Source organism: Chlamydotis macqueenii, chromosome 2, assembly GCF_036417535.1.
Source record: "Chlamydotis macqueenii isolate bChlMac1 chromosome 2, bChlMac1.mat, whole genome shotgun sequence".
NCBI classification, from domain to species: domain Eukaryota; kingdom Metazoa; phylum Chordata; class Aves; order Otidiformes; family Otididae; genus Chlamydotis; species Chlamydotis macqueenii.
This window is the reverse complement of record NC_141557.1, coordinates 12,262,293-12,288,608: the sequence shown is the minus strand read 5'-3', so window position 1 is coordinate 12,288,608 and position 26,316 is coordinate 12,262,293. Positions and strand designations below refer to the sequence as shown.

Sequence of the window (26,316 nt, the reverse complement as noted above, 5' to 3'; positions counted from 1 at the left end):
AAGTAATTGCAGTCACGTAGAATTTGTCGCTAAATAACTGAAAGCAAAATCTAGTCATGGTAATTCAAACGGTTTTATGTGATTTGTCAAGACAAGTTGGCCAAGATAATTTTTTCTACCTATTATGCTTTTACACGACAGTGAGTTTTTTTCTGAATTATCCTTTCCTTAAAATGCAAAATGCACGTTTATGAAATTTTATATAGATACATATATGCATGTGCGTGCCTGTACATTGACAAAGAATATAATGTACTGCTGTTACATTAGCAGTGCAGCAGCAATCTTACACAGTGAGAAAATGAAGAAAAAAAAAGTATAACAGATAAGTTTCTGTTCTGTTTCCCAGAAGAAAAGCTCTGATGTACAAAAGACATCAAAGACAATAGCAGGAGAAAGAAAAAATATTTTGAAGTTGTCTAAGGGGTAGTATAAAGACTTCAATTTTGTGATTAAATTTAAGTTTAGGAATTATATTTGATGTATTTTGAAATTCTGCCCACTCAGATTGGTTAAGTTTGTGAAAGGTTGCCTGTCAAATGCTATGTCAGTGATATGAAAACAGCCAGCCAGTAAATCATCCTTCCAATATAAACATCAACTAAAAATAAATAAATGTCTGCAGCAGAATGCCAGCCTGATGTTCCATTAAGATGAATGTTATAAACCATGAAGCAAACTAAATTTTGATGACAAGAAATCTGTAAAAAGAGACCGTAGCTTATGGTCAAATTAGGAAACCGTTAGTAAAACCAGGGAACTGAACAGTCAACAGGAAAAACAGCATCATCTTTTAAAATAAAAATCGCTGCAAGTTAACCTTGTTTTGACTAATAATAAACCATAAGTATGAAAATACCAAGAAATATTTGAAAATTGCACCATGCAGTGTGAACTCCCTCTATGTGAGTCTCTGAAGTACTTCTTTTCATACATTTATTCTTTTGAGACTGTTGTTCATTTTATGTTTATGTCATTGTTTGTTTTTAACTTGAAAAAAACCCCAGAATTTCCCATCAGGGCTGGTTCTTCATCATGTTGGAAACATATAGTTTCTAGAAACACACACTGAAACATATACTAAAAAGAAACATATAGTACAAGCAACTTCTCTCAAAGTGGTGGGACTTGAATCTAATTTAAAACAAGTACAGGCAAAAAAGGGCAAGAAACACAAGAGGTGAAATGGTAGAAGGCAGGGAGATAATCAGTATAACGAAAATAAGGAGGAAACAAATTGCATTCACTAGTATACATCATCTAAACTTTACATTAAAGTTACTGGATCTTTTCACTAACCTTTAAAAAAGAATGAGAAAGATACATAACTAAGATAGATTACAGGTTATATAGGTTAATGCACAACATCCTGACTTTAACAATAGCAAGTTATTGGCTTTTTTATTTAATTTAAAAATTAATGAAATGGAAAAATTATATGGAGAACACAAATGAGAAATGCAGAGGAAATGAAAGCACTGGAAAGCTTGTGAGCGATACAGGTAGCGAAGAGATCGAGGGTGTGCCCAGCAGCAGGGGTGGGGAGGGCAGCAGGGCAGCGAGAGGGCTGAGTCATGCAAGGATGATAAAATCTGTAACGTGACTGACTACAGGCAGCAGCGAGAAGCAGACAACTGCACGCCAGACAGCAAGGAAGAGGTCAGAGATGGTAGAGACAAAAATTCCCAGGATGCTTTAAATTCCACTTTTTTTGTTTTCAGTTAACATAGTCAAGGAACTGAAGACAAGTGGCGTGGGATGTCCCAAGCATCTGTTGTTCACTCTGCTTTTGTTTAAAATCCCACGTAGTCTCCGGTTTTGGCATCAGGCCTCTTATGTCTAAATTAATAATTGGGTTCTTAGGCTCAGGAACAAGGGATCAGTAATTTGGTGGTGGTACTTCACAGACACTGGCCTTCCGAGAAATCTGCTGAACATGTGAATGTGAAATCAATCATCAAGTAGCTATCTAAAAGTTGTATTACTTTGCAAAATGGAAAGAATAAAAGCCCAGGCATGGAAGTACAACATACCAGCATTTTCCTGGCAGGTACGACGACATCCTGCGAATCATCACCGAGGTCCCTGTTACAACACTGACTGAGAGAAGTGCATCTGTGCCTCCTCCAGCTTCTCTAAACCGTGCCAGCTCTGAGCGAAAGGCCTTGAGCAGCAGGTAACAGCTCTGCACACACAGACACAACGGCCGGATTAGGGCCTGGATTAGTTTCCCATTTACTCCTGTTTACTGTGCTCATTTTCCTCACAAAATCTTTACATAAAAATATTAAGATGCATTGGCAAGACACAAGCAAGGAGAGATGCAGCCCTTGAAACGCATTTATCTCGAGTGTTGTGGGGTTTTTTAGTTAGAAAAGGCAAACAACCTGCTCTACTCAAGGGCTGCTCCCTTTACAACCAACACAGGTTTTTATTTTCCTGGCAACTTCCTGAACAGCCAAAGACACTTCCAAGGGATCCTCCTCACCCCGCAAGGTCAACCCTCCCCAAAAAGGTGAATGTTTTAGGGTTGTATTCCCCACCCAAGCCGCCGCCTCCTCCCGTCCCGCTGAGGGCCACGCCGCCGCAAGGCCTCTCCCAGCTCGGGGCCGAGCGTCCTCCGCCACCTCTCCGGCCCCCCGGGCTCGGCTGGCCGCCTCCGCCGCTCCCCGTCCGCCCTACTGCAGCCCGGGACAGCCCCCCCGCCCCGCGGCCCCGCTTTCCGCCGTCGGCCGCCGCAGCGCGGGGCGGGCCTGGGCACGGGCGGGCGGAGTCTCCCGCCGCCGCCAATACGGGCGGGGGCAGCGGCGCCTGCGCCGGCCCGGCTGTGCGGTGCGGCCCGGCCCGCTGCTGAGACGTCCAGCCATGTGGAGCCGCTACCGGGCGGCCGGGGGGCTGCTGAGCCGCGGGCGGTGAGGACGGGGAGGGAGCTGGGGGGAACGGGCGGGGGGCTCCGCCAGTCCTTTCCTTTTCCCGCCTTGCCCGGCGCTTCGCCGCAGGCCGGGGAAGGACGTGCCGAGGGCCCTGTGCGGGAGGGCCGGGAGTCCCCGCTCCCCCGAAGGGCAGCTCCTCCTCCGCTCCCCCCCGGCTCTGCCTGCGTACCTGAGGGCGGGGATGAGGGCCGGTGTCCGGTTCCCGGTTGTAGCACCGCTGGTGGGAGCGTGTCCGGTGACAGCGAGGTGTCGTTTCAGGTCCTTGAGCCAGAAGTCATGGAGGTGGAAGAGCGTCTCGGCTGGCGAGAGCGCGCTGCGGTACCGGGTGGGGGAGCGCATCCACGGGTTCACCGTGAAGCAGGTGAGCATCGCCCGCCGCCTCTCTTTCCTCTGTGTTTGTACAGATACATTTTCCCTTGGCTGGAAAGTGCTTGAGTGAGGCCAGGAGCCTGCGCACTAAGTATTTGTGTAGATGCTTTGGGTGGTAAGCTAAAAAATGATACAGGTAGTTATTTGTCGTTATCCCTCTGCAGCCAAATTCTTTAGGTAATGTCCCTGTAGGGAGCTAACTCTTCTAGAGAAAATAACACACCCCAGGAGTTTCTGTGTCTGCTACAGATGTTCGATATGGTCTTCTAAAAGTCCTGACAAATAACCGAACTTCACTGTGTGCTCTTTTTGAAATACATTCAAGTCATATTTTATCTCCTAAGCTGCTTGGAGTGGAAATAATATGTTGAATATCTTCTCACTTTTTTAAAGAAAAAAGCAGAAGCGGAGAGTAAAGGCAATCTGCAAAAGGTCATTGCAAGTGACAGAGCTAGTGCAGAACTGGGTTCCTTGATTTTTCTTTTGCTGCCCTAACTGCTGGCATATGAATATGAGCCTTTTCTTTGTATTTCTGACTGAATGGTTCTGGTCTTAATATCTATAGCAGAAGAGTACAGTTCTTTGGTTGTAGTGTATTATAATTGTTTTTTAAACTTTATTTTCCATTTGCATACTTCTTTCCCCCCCCCCCCTACAAACCATAGGAACAAATAATTTATTTTATACTGTATATGGCAGCATTATATACAGGATCAACAAACTGCTATATCATCCATGATTTATTTGACCTAGCTACAGTCACACTGTAATACAGATGTTTTCTTCCACTGCAGGTGACAGCTGTTCCTGAGCTGTTCCTGACTGCAGTGAAGCTTAGTCATGACAGTACAGGAGCCAGGTATTTACATGTGGCTCGGGAGGACTCCAATAATCTCTTCAGGTAAAACATTAGTATATGTATAGCATGTTCCATCTCAGCATCATTTTGTGGTTTCTAAATTGTAATCCAGCTTCATAACTGGCTTCTTCTTTGATAAGAAGAAGGATAGTACTTCCTTTAGGGGACTTCCTTAAGAGTTTTTCGGGTTGGAACAGATGTCATGAGGTCTGTTGTTCACTCTCCTGCACAAAAACAGGGTCAGCACTTAATTCAGATGTGGTTCCTCAGACATTTATCCAGGTGGGCCTTGAAAACTTCCAAAGAAAGAGATTACACAAACTCTCTGGGCAACCTGTTCCCAATGTTTGACTGTCCATATGGTGGGGTGTTTTTTTCTTTAATACCAAGTTGGAACTTCCTTTGCTTCAGTTTATGAACGTTGTCTCTTATCCTTCCATCATGCATATCTATGTAAAGAACATATGTCTTCATCATGTCTATGTCTTCATCATAACCTCCTTGTAGGTGTTGTAAGGCAGCTGTTGAGTCCCCTGATGCCTTTTCTTCTCTAGGCTAAATGAGCCGAATTTCCTCAGCCTCTTCTTACAGGACATGGCTCCAGCCATCTTTATGGCTCTTCACTAGACTACTTCAGATTTATTATAATCTCTTCTGTGTTGGTGAGCTGAAAACTGACCTTTCCAATAAGTTGCATTATAGTTGCAAGATGTAAACCAGTTCTCTTTTCCATAACCTTCCATGAAGTTTTTTTTCTGAGCATTTTCGGTAAGAAATAAATTTGTTTATGTGCTGAAAACTTCTGTATCACCTCCAGAAGTAGAAGTGCAGAGGTTGTACACCTTCTAGAAAAGGTAGCTGAGCACTCAACTCAAGTGTCTTTCTTAAGAACTCAATAACTGTATCCTGCTGTGTGCTGTGTTTGTTACTAGACAGTGATAATGTTCCTGTACGTCTCAGCTGCAGACAGGAGCTGGGTGGACTTCTCATCACAATGACTGCATTCCTTTCTGTCCTCTCTCTTGCAGTGTACAATTCCGAACCACTCCAATGGACAGTACCGGGGTCCCGCATATCCTCGAGCACACCGTATTATGTGGTTCTCAGAAGTATCCTTGCAGAGATCCATTCTTTAAAATGTTAAATAGATCACTGTCCACTTTCATGAATGCATTCACAGGTGAGCCCAAAGTAAATAATACCAGTTAAAATGCATGAGGTTTTTTTTTTGCAGTAAGCTGTCTGTCAGCTCTCCTTAATTTCGCTTTGGAGAGCCTTTATTGTTAAGTGTGAGTGTTGTGAATGAGAGATTAAAAAACTAGCAAGCTCAGGCAACAAAATAGATCTTGTTCATTTGGCAGTTACCAAGTCCCAGTAGAGCTGGATCTTTAGGAAGATGTAGTAAGTTTCTTCCAGTTATTTATATAGAGAAGAGATGAAAAATAAATGAGGGCAAAATGCGTCTGAGACTTTCTAAAATTCTGGTCTTTTTACGTTTGTTTATACACAGCTAGTGATTACACACTCTATCCATTTTCAACACAAAATCCCAAGGATTTTCAAAATCTCCTGTCAGTCTACTTGGATGCAGTTTTCTTTCCATGCTTGCGGCAACTAGATTTCTGGTAAGATGTGGACATCTTGACATGTATGCAAACCTTAAATTAAAAAAACAAAACCCTCAAACGCCCAATGCTTCCTGTTGTTAATTTTTTCAGGCAAGAAGGCTGGAGGTTAGAACATGAGAACCCAACTGATCGTCAGACACCTCTAGTCTTCAAAGGAGTGGTTTTTAATGAAATGAAAGGGGCATTTGTAAGTTTTGTGAATTTTTATTTTAAGATCTTATATGTGGTGAAGTGGCTTAAGCTGCAGGTTATCAATGGCATTATTGCACCAGAGATTTCCGTTCCTCCTTTGTGAAATTTAAGTCCTCAATAAAGTCAGTAATCTGTTACGTGGTTATTCTTAAAGTTAGCCTGTTGAAAGTTTATTTACATATAAAAGAGCACCTTGCTAATCTATTTTATTGTGAATTTTTTTTTAAATTGACATGATAACATTACTAGTTTTGTCCAAGTACGTGGGACTACAGAACAAAATGCATGTATGAGGAAGGGCTCTTGTCTATGTTAGAGCTCTGAGGTCTTATTGTTGAGCACCTTTTATTTTTAAAATGTGGTTTGGTGGCTTTTACTGAAATGTGGTATTTTCCTTTTAAGACAGATAATGAGAGGATATTTGCACAGCACTTGCAGAATAAAATCCTTCCTGATCACACTTACAGTGTAGTATCTGGTGGAGATCCGTTATGTATTCCTGATCTTACATGGGAGCAGCTTAAACAGTTCCACGCCACGCATTATCATCCAAGCAATTCCAGGTATCTGAAATTTGTGACTGACTTCCTAGGTTATATAATGTGTTAGCGTTGTGTTCATATTTTTGTGAGGGAAAATCAGCAATACATGTTTCCATTCATGTGGCCAGCAACTTAGGTAACCTGTGCCCTCCAGCAGCTAGGACAGCATCGGAGCAAGGAATTTATTCTAGGGAGATAAGTGAAGCGTGAGCTGGAAGCAGGGGTTACTGAAAGAGAGGTGGCTGACTTTTCTAGAGTACATCTGCCTGCTTGATTATGGGGATTTGTTTTGAGGATTTTTTTGTTTACAGACGTTTTACCTTGAACTCATATGGCTTGGGGGGAAATGGAATGTACTAATAAGTACTTGGCAGTAATGTTAGGGAGCTATGATACAAGTAGCACAGGTGAGTCTAGGTGTTCCTATCCTCCTTGAAGTCAACCCAGACTAAAAGTTATACAAAGAAGTTACAAATTAATAGCTGTTCATTTGCTCCTGAATCACACGTTATTGTATCAGGTTCTAAATAACGAATATTAATTTGTCAGATACTAAATCTGTTGGTACTGATAAGGTATTTAAGCTAAAAGTCAATTTGAAAGTGATACATAGGGAAATCTTATAGTGTCATTGTTTCTTCTGTACCAATTTTGTGGTCACTGTGTTAGTCTGATTAATTCACTTATTTAACAAAAGCTTGTGTCGTGATAGTGAATTTACCATCTTTTGTTTTTCTGATCATCCCAAGTATTCTACTGTACCTGTGTTTAGATTTAATTGGGGAATAACATTTACCTGGGACATACCTCATGCTCACATTTAATCCAGTGGAAGGCAGCAGTGTTTCTCGTAAGTATGGGAGCATGCTTGATAGACTGACCTGCAGAAGCCAGCCAGATTTTATAGATCAGTTGGGACATGAATCATCGTGTTTTATACATCGTGTATGAAGACCGTAGGAGTTTTGTCTTCTGAAACTTTAGAGCACTGGGATTCTGGCTTCAATTACTAATATTTTTTTCTTGGAACATTGTATATTGCTGCAACTAAATTCCAATTTTTTTTGTGGCCTCTGAAGCATACAACGGAAGCTGAAAAATGTGAAATTTTACCAGGAGATCTGTGAGTTTTAAGTAAATAGCAAACTGGTGGATCTTTTTAACCTAGGGGACTAACAAAGCATATTCCATTCTAGATGTGAATGAATCACTGGAAAACATATGAAATTCAGAATGTAATAAAAGCTGTAAATTTCATGTAAAACCTGATGCTTGATTGCAATCTTTCATATGAAATGCAGGTTTTTCACTTATGGTAATTTTCCACTGGAGCAACATTTGAAACAAATACATGAGGAAGCATTGATAAAATTTGAAAGAATTGAATCAAATACTGACATCCCAAAACAGAAACTCTGGGAAAAGCCTGTAAGTGTAAAAAAAAAAAAAAAAAAATGTGCACATCCAATCCACAGCAGCCCAGCCTGCTGGAGTGACTTTGTTTGTTTAGAAGTATGTTTGTGTGTAAATGAGTTGAAGTATTTTTATTTTTGGTTAAAGCAACGGAAAAAATGACATTTATTTTTGAGTTTCACTAATGTAATTGTTGCGTGCAGTTGTTTATTTTTCTTATTTCCAGTTTTCAAGTCCCTCAGCATTTGGAGCATTGAAGCATTTATTAATGGGGAGCTTTTAGAGCTACTTGTACAAATACTGATACTTGAGTGTCAGGAAACATGCCCTCTAATGATACCTAAACTTCCAAACATTGGTGTCAAAAATAACTTTACATTCTCTCCTCCCGCTTCCATCCCTGGCTTGTCCAGAAATTTAAGCGTTTCTTTGAAACTCAGAGTTAATTGTAGCCAGATTTTTTTTTTATCAGCTTCTCTGTTTCCCCACTTGTAAAAATTAGATATGACTCAAATTTTTCACAATATCCTGTGTTTGTGTATTATGAATATTGAACTTACTAATGAGTATCTGTAAAATTACTTGAATTCTTTGGGAGGAAGATGCAAACAGTAATTTTTTTAGCTTCTGCTCTGAGTTTAGTCTGCATCAGACATATTTATTATACTTTACAGAGAGAACACAGTGTAACATGTGGCTTAGACTCATTTGCTGCCGATCCTTCCAAGCAGACAACTGTCAGCGTCAGCTACTTGTTGACAGAGTAAGTGTATCAAAATGAAACTCTGGATCAAAGGCTTGTGTTAGAACTTTAAGGAAGATGCAGGCATATTTCATGTCCCCTAATCCCTCTTTATAAATATCATCTTTAAGTTACATAATGCCATGGGAAATCTAGACAAATCCTCCTTTAATAAATGAAAGTTTAATTACTATGCAGATGGACATAAGGAAAATAAACTGTTATCTTACAGAACTGTTCAGTGGATAAAACTTTCGGGAATGCTGGTTTCCTGTCTTTCAGCTTCATGCTCTGTGCAAACTTTTCTGTATGACCCTACTACTAACTTTATTTACCCTTAGAGTCTAATTACTGGTAATTATAATAAATTACTTATTATTATTTTTATATATATATAAAAATAAATGACTTATCATTATAATAATTATAATAAATGACTTCGAACTCTCTTAATTCCCTAAGGTTTGGTGCAGTGTTCATAACTGGCAATTATTTCTCCCTTGCCCCCTCTACATTACATTTCAGTAATTCTTCTGAAATGAGCTCAGTGATGTTGGGTGTCACATATTTGTGGCTTGATATTTTTTAAGATCTATTGATTTTTTCTTTTTTCCAGTATTACAGACACTTTTGAAACATTCACACTAAGCCTGTTGTCTTCACTGTTGGTTGATGGGCCAAATTCTCCTTTTTACAAAGCTTTAATTGAGTCTGGTGTTGGTACAGATTTTTCTCCTGATGTTGGGTAAGTGTTACAATTTACATTTCATCCCTATAAGCAATAATAGAAAAGTTACAAACCACCATTAAGTTGGGAGAAGTCACCTCCCATCTCATTCTCTACTGTGAGGTTGGTGAGGCACTGGAACATGTTTCCCAGAGAAGTTGTGGATGCCCCATCCCTAGAAGCGTTCAAGGCCAGGTTGGACAGGGCTTTGAGTAACCTGGTCTAGTGGAATGTGTCCCTGGCAGGGAACAGGGGAATTGAAACTGGATTATCTTAAGGTCCCTTTCAACCCAAACCATTCTATGGTTCTCTCATACAGGCCATTTACACCAGCATAATCTTATTTTAACCTTAAAATATCTTATGAGTTTCTACTGCTGGACTATCAAGCATTCTCAAGTGTAGTTTTTGACTCATCAAAATAATTTGATAGAAACTATGTTAGTTTAAACAAAGTTATACTGTTAAAAGTTTATCATCAAGAAAAATGGGTAGATAAAATTGTGGTATATCTTCAGTGCCCTAATTTGCCTGGGGTTTTAATCTTGGCCATTTGATATTACTCAGAAGAGTTTGCTAACCTTTCTCTGTGTTGTGTTACCTTTGCTTTTTTGCTTTAATTCTGTGCTTTAGTAGTGGGTAGGTTTGGCACAGATGTGCTTTTGTGCACTTAGGTGCCGTTAACTTGCCATCACCTCAGTACAAAAAGGTATTTCTGCCAACAGTTACTTACTCAAACTGTAGCTCTTGCAGCTGGTCTTCTGAGCTCGCTCTGCACTGCAGACTAAGGGTGGGTGTGTTTTCTTCCCCGAACTATAGGCTCAGCTGCTCATCATAGTTTACCTTTATTGTCAGCAGAGAGAGACACACTTTCAAGGCATGGTTCCTCTGACTGATTTTAGACTTGAGGTTTACAGAAGTCATGCCTTTGCTTCCACTGACTGTCTGAGGTGTTTTGAGTGGAAAACCTCAGTATACTGATCTATTAGTTTAATGTCTTAGGATACTCTGCCTGGCTTGACCTGACTCTATGTGAAGTTACAGGTTTCCTGCAAGTCCTGCGTCATGCCTACGAGTGCCACGCAGCCATCTTAATGTCACAGAGTATGGCAGTAGAAGTCCATCTTTAGACACAGAAATAGTGATTCCACTGTTGTACGTTTTGTCAGCTGAGCCTTTTCCAGGTTGACTATATGAATATGGTGTTGAGCCATACACTGAATTCGCTTGAATCTGCCTTAGTGACTGTACGGATTAATCGATCTAGAAGAATAAGTTTGAGTCCAGAGATCAGTATTCCAGAATTCAACATCTGAGTCTGCCATTGAATCCCTTTTGTGGTTTTCAAACATAGAATAGTGAATGCTTAGAGTTGATGAACACTTATTGCTTTTTGTTTATAGCAGTTTGAACCAAAGTCAATGTGTTCCATATTTCTGCAGGTGTCAATTTGTCTCTCTAGAGATGAGTTCTTATGGTTAACCCTGCCTGACAGCTTGACCAAAATGATCTTTAATATTTTTTTTAAGTACTATTGAAATAATTGTGAAAAACATCAAATGCTTCACCTTCACCACTTACTTTAAATTTGTGCTTTTAAAGCAGTATTTGTAAAAATACCATTCCACTCTTCTGCTTAAGTAGAATGTATGTGTTTGATGTTCCAGGCAGCTAAAATTTTGACCTTAACAAAAGAGTCTTCTTCAACTGAGAGTACTTACAGGTGAATGGGCAGGTGAACAGAAAGGACCAGCTTTTCTTCTGTAACTGTTTTTCTTTCTCTAATATACTCTGTGTGTTTTCTTAACAGTGTGCTACTACTACTGAAATTGAACAAAAAATGCTTTTAAGTTCCATTTCTAGCCTCTTTGGTAATTATTTTTCTTTCTATCTAGCTTTTAAAAACCTGTGTGTGTGTATGTGGAAATGACAGGTGTTTTTCCCCTTCTGCTTTTGCTGGCAGGTTTAATGCTTAAATTCTAGTACTTGTCACTGATTTTAATATGTTTTATTCTAGGTTTAATAGCTCAACAAGAGAAGCTTATTTCAGCGTGGGACTACAGGGTATTGCTGAAAGAGACATTGATACTGTGAAACAGATAATTACTAGAACAGTTGATGAAGTTATTGCGTGAGTAATGCTAAATGTTTTAGAAAACTTAATTCTGTCATACAATCTGTTACAATTAGATATTAATAATATAGTAATATACGGACATATATATAGTAACATGTATTTAAAATTTAATTATATTAAAATAAATACACTAAAGAAGCAGTAATATTGTTCAATAATCTTAAAACTTGTATCTGCTACTTCCTCTATCGTAGCATGTTCATCAGCATAACCTTCAGGAGTTTAATGGTATTAGTACAGTTTCACTAAATGACACAGCATTATAAGATTATTTTATATCAATTTTAATTTGGTGTGGAAGACATGTTGTAGTGCTTCCTTTATCGATGTTATAATTCATTTTCATAACTTCACATAAAATGATTAGTGTTAATGGATATGATTTCCTTCTCTCACCACCCCTTCCCAAAGGAAAGGATTTGAGGAAGATAGGATTGAAGCTCTACTTCACAAAATTGAAATCCAGCTGAAGCATCAGTCTACAAGTTTTGGACTTGCCCTGACATCTGTAAGTCTGTATGCGTGCCCATGTGTGGTGTTTTTTAAGGAATGGATAAGAAATCTACTGTCTATGTCTTTTTGAAATATGGGGTCATTTTGTAGGCTCTTGATATGTAAAACTTTTCACTTAAGGGCTTCTCTTTTATTGTCTCATGTACATCTTTCTTCCTTCTTTTCAGTAGCCTTCAAACTATTGCTCGACTTCACACTGTATGACCTTATCTTAATCAGGCAGTGACCCCCTTGTCTTTACCTGGATAGTGGCTTTGATTGTGGTAGCACTCTATACTTCTGTAAGAAAGACATACCATACTGGCTCTTGGAACTGTGTGTTTTGGCTAGGTGCCTATGTATTTTTAAAAATCAAATAGAAGGACTATATTTTCCTGTGGAATTCAGGGTTGTACTGCTGTAATTTAGTTTGAAGGCACACAAGTAAAAAGGTACACTAATTCAGTTCTTGGCCTCAAATTTTGATACCAAAGCTGTATCAAAATTTTTACATGAAGCTGCTGTGGAAAACACGTTCCACAGCATAATGTGGTGTCTTTGAGAAGTCTGCAAGTCATTGTAAATTTGGGAATGAGTTAGCTGAAGTATTTGCAGTCAGTTTGGGCATCAGGGCCTCCTACTGCCACTCATTCTCCAGTGTCTTCTGTTTTTTTCAGCTCTGCAGCAGCTTCAGTTGCTTAGCAGCTCTTTAGCTTTCTGTCTCTGAAGTGTTGCATCTTGAACAGGAGTTCAGTCCTCTGGCATAAAAAGTTAGGCAAAGAAGCGGAGCCCTGGATTAACATGAGACTTGTGCATTGGAGAGTACAGTCAAGAGCTGTTTCAGTCAGATTGCCATACAGTGAAACAGGCAAATTGTGGATATTTAATTGCCTGTCATGTTTCATAGTAGGATCTGGCAAAATGTGCCTGACTTTGACAACCAGTACTTTCTAGCATGTCTTTAGATTGTGTGATTAATTCTATCTGATGAAATATTTACACATATACTTTTGTCTTTCAACATTTTTAAGTCTTGAAGTTGATTCAACTGTTAGGACGTAATTCTAGAACAGAAAGCTCTTAAACAATTCTTGCTTTTAAAGACCAGTCGTGCAGCATTTGGTGTTAATACTGCTGTAGAAGAAGGGTATATTTCAGTTTGTTTCCTGGAGGTCATGTTCTAGAAGTTGAGTGGGTCCACTCCGCAAACCTGTTGTGATCCCTCTGGATGGCATCCTTTCCCTCAAGTGTATCAACCACACTGCTCAGCTTGGCATTTTCTGCAAACTGGCTGAGAGTGCGCTCAATCCCACTATGTCATTAATATAAAGGTATTGAACAGTATTGGTCCCAAGATGGACACTACTTATTACTGATCTCTGTTTGGACACTGAGCCATTGATTGCAACTGTTTGGATGTGGCCATCTAGCCAATTCCTTGTCCGTCCATCAAATCCATATCTCCCCAGTTTAGTAACCAGGATGTTGTACAGGACTGTGTCAAAGGTCTTACAGAAGTCAAGATAGATGATGTCAGTTTCTCTTCCATTTTCCACCAATGCAGTCATTCCATTGTAGAATACTGCTGGATTAGGCACAATTTGCCTTTTGTGAAGCTGCCTTGGCTGTCACAGATGGTGGCCTGTGTAATTTTAGGTGTCATGTGGTAAGGGATTCTCCTAACTTCCATGCTGTATTCCAATGCTGTGCTAGCTTTACAATCAGAAAGGCTTTCCTCTGTGTCATGTATTTATTTAAAACACAGTACAATAGGTGAACCATTGGCTGAAGGGTGGAGCTCAAAGTGTTTTAGTAAATGGGGTAACATCTGGCTGGTGGCCAGTCACTAGTGGTGTTCCCCAGGGCTCAGTTTTAGGGCCAGTTCTCTTCCATGTTTTATCAATGACCTGGATGCAGGAGTTTGAGTGCACACTAAGTACGTTTGCTGATGGTACTGAATTAGGAGTTGTTGTTGATTCCCCCAAGGGTAAAGAGGCCCTACAGGGAGATCTTGATAGATAGGAGTGCTGGACAATCAAGAATTGTATGAAATTTAGCAAGGAAAAATGTGGGACCTGCACCTGGAACAGTATAATCCTGGATGTACATATAGGCTGGAGGACAAGACTGGAGTGCAACCCTGCAGAAAAGGATCTGGGGGTTTTGGTTGATGATAAGCTCAATATGAGTCACATAAAGCCAAAAAGGGCCAACCATATCCTGGGGTGCATTAAGGACACTATAGCTAACTGGTCAAAAGAAGTGATTGCCTCACTACACTCAGCGTTGGTGCAGCCAAAGGAGAGCAACAAAGGTGCTGAAAGGACTAGAGGGCGTGACTTATGAGAAGCTGCTAGAGGGATACTAGGAGGAGATACTAGCTTTGCTCGCTTAGAAAAGAGGAGACTGAAGGGTGACCTCATTGCTGTCTACAACTCCCTCATGATGAGGAGCAGAGCAGAGGGTGCTCGTCTGTTCTCTCTGATGTCTGGTAATAGGACACAAGGAAATGGCTTCAAGCTATGTCGGGGAAGCACAGGTTGGATATTAGGAAAAAATTCTTCATGGAGAAGGGTGGTCAAGCACTGGAACAAGCTTCTCAAGTGTACTGATTTTGACTGGGAGAGAGTTAAATATCTTCATAGCAGCTTGTATGGGGCTGTGTTTTGGATTTGTGCTGAAAACAGCGCTGATAACACAGGGATGTTTTATTTACTGCTGGGCAGTGCTTACACAGAGTCAAGGCCTTTTCTGTTTTTCACGCTGCTCTGCCAACAAAAGTGGGCTGGGGGTTACAAATTGGGAGGGGACACAGCTGGGACAGCTGACCCCAACTGGCCAAAGGGATGTCCCATACCATATGATGTTGTGCTCAGCAATAAAAGCTGGGGGAAGAAGGAGGAAGAGAGGGGACGTTCAGAGTGATAGCGTTTGTCTTCCCAAAACACTGTTAGGCCTGATGGAGCCCAGCTTTTTTTTTTTTTTTTCTCCAGCCTGGAGACAGTTAAACATCTATCTGCTGATGGGAAGTGAATGAATTCCTTGTTTTGCTCTGCTTGTGCGCAGCTTTTGCTTTACCTGTTAAACTGTCTTTATCTCAACCCCTGAGTTTTCTCACTTTTACTCTTCCAGTTTTCTCCCTCACCCCGCTGTGAGGGGAGTGAGTGAGCGGCTGTGTGGGGCTGAGCTGCCGGCCAGGTTAAATCATGACACCAAGGAAGTGGTCATGGCCCCAAGCCTGCCAGTGTTCAAAAAGCATTTGGACAACACTTTTAGATACATGGTTAAACTTTTAGGTTGCTTACTGAGAACTAGCACTGAGTTGTTATAATCACCCAATGGAAGCCTCAAATAAGGAGTAACTGCTTTTATTTTGAGAGAATTAACTTGAGTATATTCTAAAAGAGTACTGTTCTTAAAACACATTAAGGAGTTTCCACAGAATAGGTAATAATAGATATTGCAGAAAAAGTCTGGAAGGCTTGTGATACCTGTTTGTAAATAAAGATGTAAGAAAAGAGAAGGTGCATTTGTTTTCTCTATACTTCTAAGGGCTTTTTCTTTCAAATGTATCGAGTTGTTTTTTTTTTCTTTTGCTTTGTTTAGTTTTTCCCCATTCACACAGAGTAGAAATGGAGACAGTTTTGGTATCTTGGCCTGTGGTGTATTTGAAGAACTTTCAGTAACAACTCGAGCAAACAATAGTCTCAAACTATACAATAAAACTAGAATAAAAATCCTTCCAAAAGAAATGTCCTGGGGATATTTCTGGTTATTTAGTGTCTTCTTTCTCCAAAGTCCCATCTATGTTACATGTTTGAGTTACCGTATTACAAATCACTTCGTCTGACTGATACAATAAACGGGTAGACTGGAGTATTTATGTACTACTTCTACCACCTGTTCCTTTTTTCATTCTTTCTTGAGCTGAAAAATGGATTTATTTTAAATGGGAGGGAGGAAAGAATACTGCGATAGATTTCCAGAATACAGATATGCACATGTATACAAAATTTAAAAAAAAAAAAAAAAAGGAGAAAAAAAAAAGAGTGGTTTGGTATGATAAAATTAGAGGAGAGAATGAAGAGAACAGGGGACAGATGATGACAGAATGGTCCTTTAATCTGAACAAAGATTTCAGCTTTTTCTTCACCTAACAATATCTTCTGTCTAATAAATACATTAGAGCTACTCATTATATTTCTGCTATTCAAATATAAATGATAAGGTGGTTTTGGAACACAGATGCTGTCAATTACAGAAATGCAGATGGGTTGTCCTGCTTACCTAATTATTCTCTCCCGTTCAGTATATAGCTTCCTGCTGGAATCAAGATGGGGATCCAGTGGAGCTTCTGAAGATTGCAGATAAAGTCTCTCGGTTCAGGCAGTGCCTTAAGGAAAATCCCACATTTCTTCAGGAAAAAGTTAAAACATACTTTAAGGTAGGAAAACCTATGGAAAAATATCTGCAGTATTAAATTTTAAGTCACAGTTTTGTATTGAAAATTAAATTAAAGGCTAATTTTTTATAACCATACTCCTATTTGTAGGTATAGATGAACAGCAGCACTTTTGAATGAAGCATGTTAACTTTAAATAGTTGAAGTGAAAACTTTTCAAAATGGGAAGAGTTGTCTGGTTAGACATTTGGAAACACACACATTAGAACATTAATAAAATACTAATGTTTTACTGAACTGCGGTGCCTGATGCTATAGAAGGACACATGGGTGTTTCCTAATGAGAAGCTCAGATGTGAGCAGAGAGAATTACAGACCTAGTTATGTGTTCCTTAGTGTTGGCATAGCAAGAGGTACCTCTTTTTCCTTGAAAAGACTTTGGTTATAAGTAAGATTGTTCTGGTGCTCCTCATGTTCACTGAACTGCTGTCTGAATTTTACTGTCAGTGCTAATTGCTTTCGGCTCTTTCTTGTTTTCCTCTCCATAGATTCTAATGGAGCTTTTAAAGAATTAAAAACAGTAAAGGTGGTAAATATTGCGTAGTTTTGATGCCCTGAATTAGCTAATACAGGCTATTAGATAGAAACAATCCAGTGATAGCAGTGCAAAAGTGTTTTCTGTTGTTTGGTTTGGTTTGTTTTTTTCCTGTTTGTTTTGTTGCTGAGTTTTTTGTTTTGCTTGGTTTTTTCCCATCAAATTGTTCAAGTTGTTTTGAAAGGCGGATTATAGGTAACTGCCAGACAGATTTATTAGTGAGCAAATGCTGGTTCTGATATACTCAAAAGCAATGAGAGACAGTGGCATCAGTTGAAATCTGTTTTCCTAAAGGTGTTGTTAGTGTCTGGAAGTAGAATGGAGCTGCTAAGGTTTTGGCTTTTGTAGGGAAGAAATATAGGTGCCCTGTTTTTGAATACTTCTGCTGAGGGGCTAAGGCAAAAACATGACTTAATAGGAAGTAATGAGAATAGTTGAATGTTCTTATATCAGAATATTATACACTGTTGTACATCGCTCCTGGAGAGTAGTAAAGCAGGAAGGCTAGGAGCAAAGGAGGGAATGCTGTTCATCCTGTCCATTTTACTCTGCCTGGTTAATTGTGTTTCCCTCTTCAACTCTGTAGTCAATCAGGTTTCCATAGTCTTTCCACATAAGTACAAGGGAGATAAACTCATAAAACATAATCTGATTACATTGTCCCAAGTTATTGGCAGTGTGTGTCAGTGACAGATGTTGCTGTTTGACTCCTACTTTGAAATGGGCAATTTTTGAGGTCACTATTTTTTAAATAGCCTCCGAGTATTATATAAAATGGAAGCTGCTGGAGTAATTTTGTTATTAAAATTCCACAGTCTGGTATAAACAAAGAGAAATTCAACAGCAGTTGTGACACTTGCGTAATGCATGGAGTTCTCTTGCAGCAAGACTGATGTAAAGCATTTCTGAGCAGGATAAGGCATGCACGTTTTACATCATATGGGATCTCTGTGCACTCAAGCTTGGGCAGGTTGAAAGAGGTGTTTAATGAAACCCTCCTGCATTTAACCAGATTTCCCATCTTAGAACATTCTCCAGATAAAACTTGTGGCATACTGCTTTATAGCATTATGTACAGTTGTTTAACCTTGTTTTAATTAAATTAATGAGTACTCTGTGCTGTTGAGGGATTCTGACTCTACACTAAAATTTCACAGAAGGTTGTTCGTGCTTGTTCTTGTGGTAGGCTGCCTTTCTTCATCACCCTTGCAGCAGACTGTTCTGTATGAAATGAAGAGTTTAAGTTGCCTATTTGTGATACTTTTGATAATATGCAAGCCAAATGATGCATAGACTCCTTTCATCTACTGTTAATGGATCAGTAATCTGAAGCAAAATAGGAGGAAGTTGCCCTCAAAATTAATGATGCTTTGTTTTGGGATATATTTCTGCAGGATAATCCACATAGATTGACTCTGTCAATGAGTCCAGAGGAAGACTACCATAATAAACAAGCAAAAATGGAAGCAGAAAAGCTGGAAAAGAAGGTCAATGCTCTTTCTGAAGAAGAAAAAACACAGATCTTTGAAAAAGGTCAACATGCTTTTTCGTACTTTTGTCTGGGTAACTGCTTAAAAACACAGCCAGTTTTTTAGCTGTGTTCTGTAAAATATCTTAAATTCTCAGGCATTCTGCAGCATTTGCTCTGAAATGGATGAATTTTTTTGTTGGAAGTTTGTGTGTGTGTGTTATGGGGCCATACAGTGTAGTATTTACAGTACAATGTGTGATCGGTATATTCCATTAGTTTTAACACACAAAAGTAGAACAATCAATGTCTCCAGTACAGCAGAAGAAAGGAAATTGTTTTAAAATACTGATCTGCTTATGTTTTCCAATATTAACTTGCACTTAAGTACCATTTACTTTGAAGCTGTTTATTTTTGAGCGTCTGAGGTCTGCTCCATGCTCCTATAAAACTTATATTTTGTAATTTTATTTCTTATCTTTTCTACTTAAAAAGCCAACTGTAAGAATAATGTTGTGTTTCACTTATTCTGGACAATAACCTAAATTTGAAAACCCTAGGTAGTAATCTAATTTTGTGAAAACAATGATTGAGTCACAGAAATCACCAAAAAAAATGGCATTAATCTTGCAATGCTCTAGTGCTAGGGGAGCAGAAAATCAGATGAGGCTTTCTACTTAAAAATGTATATTGGAGAGTACTTAGAGGTGACCAGCTACAATCTGAAATTGGCTGAAATGTGAAATAGAACACAATTCAGCAGCACCAGTGAACTGACAGAGCACTTGAGTAAGAGCTGGGTAATGGGTTAGAAAGAAGCTTCTTGCCTGCAAGGTCTGGGTTGCTTGGGTTGGTGTTCGCAGAACTGGGTGGTAGGGCAGGCTGGCAAATGTCACTTCTTCACAGTGTAAATTGCATGTTACTGTCAACAGAATATGAAGGAGAAATTGGGAAGAGAATTTACAAAGATCCAATGTCTGTCACGATGTGGTAATCTGCAAAAATTATTTCAGTAAAATATTTGAAATAACTGTTGATAGAAATTTCAAAACTTCAGACTCTTGTGTTTTTCTGATCTGTGTCACCTCAGTAGGTTTTGACAGCACTTTCACTGAAATCTGAAAGTGACAAACTGATATTCTGCTCTCTTTACTAGGTTTGGAATTAATTGCTCTTCAAAGTAAACCTCAGGATACCTCTTGTCTCCCAGCTCTGAAAGTGTCCGACATTGAGCCCAAAATCCCATTCACTGTGCTGGAAACAACACTCACAGGTTGGTGTAACCACTCCTTCGCCCTCAAAAGAGCAATGCTGTTGCACTGATACCTAGCTGCTTGCCCAGCTGTTGCTCTTTTTCACTCTGTACAAAGCATATGTACTCTCTCTTTGTTGTCTGTAGTTAATGGCCTTTTCCTCTACATTAGACTGGATATAAGGAAGAAATTTTTTACTGTGAGGATGGTGGAACACTGGCACAGGTTGCCCAGAGAGGTGGTGGAAGCCCCATCCCTGGAAACATTCAAGGCCAGGTTGGATGAGGCTCTGAGCAACCTGATTTGTTTGGAGATGTCCCTGCTTCTTGCAGGGGGCTTGGACTAGATGGACTTTAAAGGTCCCTTCCAACCCAAACCATTCTATGATTCTGTGATCTCTGTGAGAGATGGTTTGCAGTGGATCTGCAGACACTTCTCTCCATCGCCTCTGAGGGGCAATGTGGGGCTGTTCTCAGCTCAAACCAGCCACCTGCCCTTCCCAGTCTGGCAGTACTGCTCCTGATGTGGGCTGCCTGCTGCCTGCTTACCCACCGCCTACTCTGCCCTGCAGTGAGAGGAGTCTCTAGGCGGCATGCTCCACTGCTCTTGAGCAATCTCCCGAATTTCCAGAGACTTCTCAGGGTGCAGCACTCCTAGCAGCTTGTGCAAAGAGCCTTACTGCTCTCCCTCCCTACCCATATTTTACAGAATATGATATACAGGAGCCATAGAAAAAAATAATTGTCATCCTTCATAACTTCATTGCAAGTTTCTCCCGGCTTTGCCAATGGGCTACCCCATGGGTTGATAGGAAACAAGAAATTGTAGATCTGTTTTGTTATGTTTCTGTCAAAATCTTGCAGATAATACTACTCTGTAGTATATTTCTAGCAGGCACTTTCTTGCAAAAATTGCAAACAAGTGTCAAGTACTGTATAATTTTGATACTAAAATGACCTGATCTTGTGAAAATTTGAATGTGTATATTCTATTGCCCTAGCTTACAAGAGATCGTACAGTGTGGGAACCCACTTTCCTCAACTTTTGAGGTGATGAAGGCAAAAAGAAAAGGGGGAAAAACTTCTTAAGTTGTTCAGAAATAAATTACCATTCCTTTATTTGAATGTTACCTATAAAATGTGGCCTCTATCAACAGAATTCTCTCATCAAATTGGCCAGGGCATCCATTACCTTATCATAGACAGAAGCGATCAAAACCCTTTAGTCCAGCATTCAGTACAATGTGCCAAGTTTAAACAGAAGTGGTTCTGAAGTACCAACAGAAAATAACTTAATATGAACCTGTTGTAAGAAATTGTTTTGCTTTTATGTGTTTATAGTAGGAAGCTGTTGGTTGTTCTTTGCTTTTGTTTTTTTTTTTTTTTTTTATCCCTAGCTGATGAAGTTCCTGTCCAGTACTGTGCTCAGCCAACCAATGGGGTGGTTTATTTCAGAGCTGTTTCCAGCTTGAACACGCTTCCTGAGGAGCTCAAACCATATGTGCCACTCTTCTGCAACGTCCTTACAAAGTGAGAGTTTTACTTTCTTAGAAGCTAAAGCAGTAAGATGTAATAGAGGTGCTGAAATAATACTGCTTTTAATAATTTCAGCAGCTGTTCTTACTGTAGAAAGGAAATGCTGATAAGTTGGTGTCCTGCAGAAACAGTGATCTTCTCTCTTTCTTACTGACTTTCCAACTCCGTTCCCCTTCTTCCTCAGGCTCTGCATTGCCTTGTTAGCCAGTGTCAACACAAGCATTCCCCAAATGGATTGGGAAATTTATGTAAATGATAGCCTAGCAGAAATTAAAGCATTTACTTGGCTAGATTTTTGGTCTAATTTCACCACATGGTCACAAGAACACTGACCTCATCATGGGGAAAAGAGTGGCACAGGGCAGAACAAGTCACCTGGCATGGGAAAAAAGATGTTCTTTTTATTGATGATAACAACTTATGTGATGTTATTACTGTAGTTCCATACAGATGTTGGTAGCAAGCCTGTACGTAAATCACACTTTTTAATACATCATTTTGAATTATGGGATGCTTTAATTGAAAAGCTTGATGTATTATTTTTTTTCTCATACGGTGTGAAGTAGTATGCTTGCTTGATAACACTCCAAATTTTGAAAGTGTCATATGGATCCTGGTTTTGACGTACACTGAAAATAGATGTAAATCTCTGTTGTTTTTCACAGGATGGGATGTGGAGCCCTTGATTACAGGGAACAAGCCCAGAAGATGGAGCTAAAAACAGGTGGGATGTCTGTCAGCCCACATATCATTCCAGATGATTCACACCTGGATGTGTATGAACAGGTAAATTAATCATAAATTTCAAGATGTTACACTTGCAATAACAGCTCTATAGTTAAGGGTCAGTCAGAGCTTCCAGGTGGAGGGTCAGCTAATGTGCATTGAAAACTTAGTGTATAAAAGGGCTCATGCCCTTTTGTTAAGATATGAATTTGACAATTACAGTAACTTAGTAATTTGTTTTGAGGGGAGTGCTTGATGTGGTTATCCGTTTTAAGGCAGTGCTTAAACTAGCGTTTGTCACTTTATTTTTGAGCGCTGCAAAAAATGTTGAAAGCAGAGGGTAGAGGACAGAATGGTACAGTGTTATACAGACATTGCTGTTAATGAGTGTATATCGCTGTTCATGTTCGGAAACATGGAGTGTTTGCAAGATCACTAGTACTGGGCATAACAGTCCTAGCAATATTTCTTAAGATTTTTTCAGACTTGCTGGGGTCTGCTGCCGTGGTCTGCCCTGCATGGATCCTGGTGCTGAATTAGAGAGACTTCTTTGCAGAAACCTGCGTCTCCAGAGCAGTTTTATTTGTATTTATGTGAAAAATAAGGAATTCTGTTTCTGAACTGCTACTTACTATTGAGAAGGAGGAATGAACAGGCTTGCTTTTGTGTGCAGGAAAATCATGTTTCATGTCCACTCAGATTTTACTAGCGCAGCCTGCACTAAAGTGGTTTTGTGATGTGTAGCATGAGATTGGCATCATTGCATCACTTTCATTAAAAGTTACTGTGCATTTCTCAGGCCATTGCTTTGGTTGTCTTGTGTGAAGGGTTTTTTTTTTGTTTTTTTTTTTTTTTTTTCTCCTTCAGGGTGTGCTCTTTTCATCTCTATGCTTGGATAGAAATCTGCCAGACATGATGCATTTATGGAGTGAAATATTTAACAAGTACAGTACATTTGGTTTCATTTGTTTGGTTTTGCTTTTGCATGTGTTTAGGGGTTTTCTTTTTCTCTCTTCCCCCAACCATCCCCTCCTTCTTAGAGATCCTACTTCATGATTTCTTTTTATAACTGTATCTTTGAATGGTTCCCTGTTTCTAAATCTAAGTAGTCCATCATTTGCATGACTATATTGTGGATTAAATGGAGAAGGGTCTGAGAGCTCATTGTTGAACCTGGGATAATGAATGATTCAGTATTATAAATTCCTTTGGTGTGCTTTTGCACGAGACGTAGAGACTTGCTTTTATTTTTCAGTCCCCGGTTTGAGGAGGAAGAACACTTCAGAGTGCTGGTTAAGAAGACTGCCCAGGAGCTGTCAAATGGGATTCCAGATTGTGGGCATCTGTATGCCTCTATTAGAGCCAGCAAAAACCTTACACCATCTGGAGAACTGCAGGAAATGTTCAGTGGGATGGATCAGGTGAAGAGATAATGGCATCCTTCAGCGAGGCCCAGGTCCTCGCCGTTGGAACTGCAGTGCTCTTTTTAGCTTGTTCTTTCAGCTGGCTCAATCTGTAATCTTTCTTCCTTCCCTTCCCGCGCAGGTGAAGTTGATGAAGAGAATAGCGGAAATGTCTGATATTAAACCAATACTACGCAAACTACCACGCATTAAGAAGTATTTATTAAATAGTGACAACATCAGGTGAGTTCCAGCTAAAAAGAAAATGAGCATTTTGTTTAAAGAGAGGCCATGGCCTGTGAATGGGCATTTCTCAGTGCACTTCCTGGAATACTGGGGTTTTGTGAAATGGGAGGTCTGTGGAAAAACTACAAAAAAAGTTACTAGTTTAAAGCAGTTGCTGTGCTTATTTTGTTCATTTTTTTAACAAGTATGAGAAACTTACAGCAACTTTCATATGTAACTGTTGTACCCAAAGTGTGTAAATGGCCTGTGAGATTTTATGGAAATACTCAAAATTCTACTAAAAATTTCTTAAAGTTGCCCCTTGGACAAATACTGTCATATTGTACTGTAATACTGGAATGCAGTTTGTTTTAGATTTTTTTTCTCCTAAAAGGAAAATAGCAACAATCTGAAAATCTTATGCATATGTTGGAAAATGTAAGAGGACACTTAAAGGTGTTTTGTGTCAGACACATTAGTGCCAAAAATAAAGCCATTTAAAGTGACATAAGTTGCGAAGTTTTGTTTTGCAAAGCATAAAATTATGTTAGTATCTATACTGTTCAAAACCATGATAGATCTGCCTGTAAAGAGAGAATGCAGAGGACATTAGTTTCTTTTTATATTTTGCAAAACTGATGTAGTTGTGTTCTGTGCACAGAAGTGGTTTGACAGCTACTGCTAATATTTAGGTCTGAAGGTGTTTTTGGGCAAGCAAAAGAAAAAGCAATTGGACTGTTAGTTTTTTTTTTTTGCATATCAAATGCTGGATTATGAATATTTTGCTTTTTTCTGTGGTAATGATTATCAGTGACCGCAGATCTAACATTCTGATGATTTAATAGAAAATGTTTAGGAAGACAAAGTGATGCAAATTATAAAGGACTGTCTGAAAACACAGAAACATATTTAAAAACTTGATATGCATTTTTAACAGGTGTTCAGTGAATGCAACGCCTCAACAGATATCAGAAGCATCTAAAGAAGTAGAGAAATTTATAAAGGGCATAGCTAGAAGTAAAAAAGAGAGAAAACCTGTTCGTCCCCATGTGATTGAGGTAAGAAATTGCTTCATTTGTGACTGGGCCATCAAATACAGTTGACTTGATCTTGTGTAAAGACCGCTGTGCAATCAGGAGAGGATAGTTTGAACTATGTCCATACAAAGATGTCTGAAGAAATTTGCAGGAGTCATCTCTGTGGTGAGCTGCTATGTATTTTGCCACAGAGGCTGTCTTCACCTCAATAAAATAGACAATAGTAATCCGTAGATCAGCTGTCAAGCCTTACCCTGAGGTTACTGCTTTTGCGTGGGACGTGGAAAAAGAAATTCTTCCTTTCTCTGTCACATAAAACTGTAATTTATTTTTTAGCTGAGCTTTACTTGGAATGTTGGCCAAAAGGAAATAGGGCATAACGTGCAGTTCCTCAGTTGCATAGGAATTTGTTTTGTTATCTGGGTGTTCAGGACATTTGGCACAAAATGCGCTTGGCTCAACAGAGTTGACAAAGGATCTGCTCTGTCAAGACACAGATCTGTCTTAGTTTCTGATGAAGCTGGCATAAGCTCCCAGTTCCCTACTCGTGTGGGAAATTATAGTCTGAAACTTTCTGGGCCTCATTTAATCACTGTCTTGGTGTCTTTCAGTGCCAAGTTACTCTTGAAAGGAAATTTATTTGGCTTAGAATTTCAAATATAAAGAAGTAATCAAGTACCTTGCTTGTGTTTGTGAAGACACGATCTGATGATGGTTTCAAAGAGGTTTGAGTGGTCGGGGTTGCATTTGTAGTGTCCTTGGTCTAAATTGTTAAATCATCAGAAGGCTGGGTCTCTTGTAGAAATCTTCAGAAGCCAAACCTGTGGGAAGTGAAATGTTTACTGGTTTGCAGATCACAAGGAAGCTAGTTAATGTAAGTACACTATTGGCTGGGGATATTGGTGTTACAGGGCTGTTACTGGTATTAATGGTCCATCTTAAGCTGTTTCAGATTCTCTTACTATTTAGAAGCACAGCACTGAAACATAATGTGCCCTTCAGTTCCACTCTCTCACTGGATTGTTTCTTCAACCTAGCCATCAGACTTAATCCCTCTGTGTCACCCTTTTTGTTATCTTCCCTTGGGTTCTGGCATGAAGATCATTTTGCTAACTTCACACCCATGCATGCAGGCAATTTCTCGTTCTGCTGTCTCTTGTAAGCGATGCTTATTTTATTTTTAACCTGGCTGCTTTCAGAATCAGACTCATGTGATGTCACTCCCAGCTAGCCACTTCCTTTCCTTCCTCTCCTCCTTAAACTATTCTGAATAGTAATGACACCTGACAGAAGAGCATCAGTGACAATTAAGTAAAAATGAACATCTGTGTTTGGCTACAGGAGAGAAAAACAGCTTAGCATAGCCAGAGCTCTCCTTTGAGAAGGAGGCAGGGAGAGCTCAGCCCATAGTTTTGCTTGCTGACCAGTCATGTATGTGCTGCTGTATGTGGCCCAACCAGCCAGAGATGTGTGAGGGGCTGGGGAACGGGTCTCTGAACTTAAAAAAGCCTTGGGAGTATTGAAATGGGGTCGTAAAAGCTACTGGAGGTATGTAAGGCTCTGCTCTTGCTTAAGTAAGTACACAAACAAATTTATGTGTGAAAAAGGCAAAGAAACGAGTGCTGCAGAGGCCTGGAG

General features: G+C 39.6%; 1 protein-coding gene across 5 annotated transcripts in view; it reads left to right on the top strand.

Annotated features, from left to right (window-relative positions):
* Positions 1–2,061: 2,061 nt before the first annotated feature.
* The window catches only part of PITRM1 (pitrilysin metallopeptidase 1), a 29,779-nt gene continuing 5,524 nt past the window's right edge, over positions 2,062–26,316 (top strand). For 3 of the 5 annotated variants that reach the window (XR_015257807.1, XM_086741930.1, XM_086741933.1), the window contains exons 1-22: positions 2,824–2,912; positions 3,192–3,294; positions 4,097–4,203; positions 5,190–5,341; positions 5,672–5,786; positions 5,880–5,976; positions 6,384–6,544; positions 7,825–7,951; positions 8,611–8,699; positions 9,295–9,423; positions 11,423–11,536; positions 11,954–12,050; positions 16,344–16,478; positions 18,426–18,564; positions 19,656–19,772; positions 21,149–21,281; positions 21,953–22,073; positions 22,881–22,957; positions 23,269–23,434; positions 23,559–23,659; positions 24,579–24,699; positions 25,481–25,552. Coding sequence is in view for 4 of the 5 variants with exons in the window: in XM_086741930.1 (XP_086598056.1) it covers positions 2,866–2,912; positions 3,192–3,294; positions 4,097–4,203; positions 5,190–5,341; positions 5,672–5,786; positions 5,880–5,976; positions 6,384–6,544; positions 7,825–7,951; positions 8,611–8,699; positions 9,295–9,423; positions 11,423–11,536; positions 11,954–12,050; positions 16,344–16,478; positions 18,426–18,564; positions 19,656–19,772; positions 21,149–21,281; positions 21,953–22,073; positions 22,881–22,957; positions 23,269–23,434; positions 23,559–23,659; positions 24,579–24,699; positions 25,481–25,552 (2,520 nt within the window). In the remaining variant the exon portion in view is untranslated. Of the gene's footprint in view, positions 2,177–2,823; positions 2,913–3,191; positions 3,295–4,096; positions 4,204–5,189; positions 5,342–5,671; positions 5,787–5,879; positions 5,977–6,383; positions 6,545–7,824; positions 7,952–8,610; positions 8,700–9,294; positions 9,424–11,422; positions 11,537–11,953; positions 12,051–16,343; positions 16,479–18,425; positions 18,565–19,655; positions 19,773–21,148; positions 21,282–21,952; positions 22,074–22,880; positions 22,958–23,268; positions 23,435–23,558; positions 23,660–24,578; positions 24,700–25,480; positions 25,553–26,316 lie in introns of those variants that run through there. The other 2 variants (XM_086741932.1, XM_086741931.1) reach the window with 2 other exon arrangements.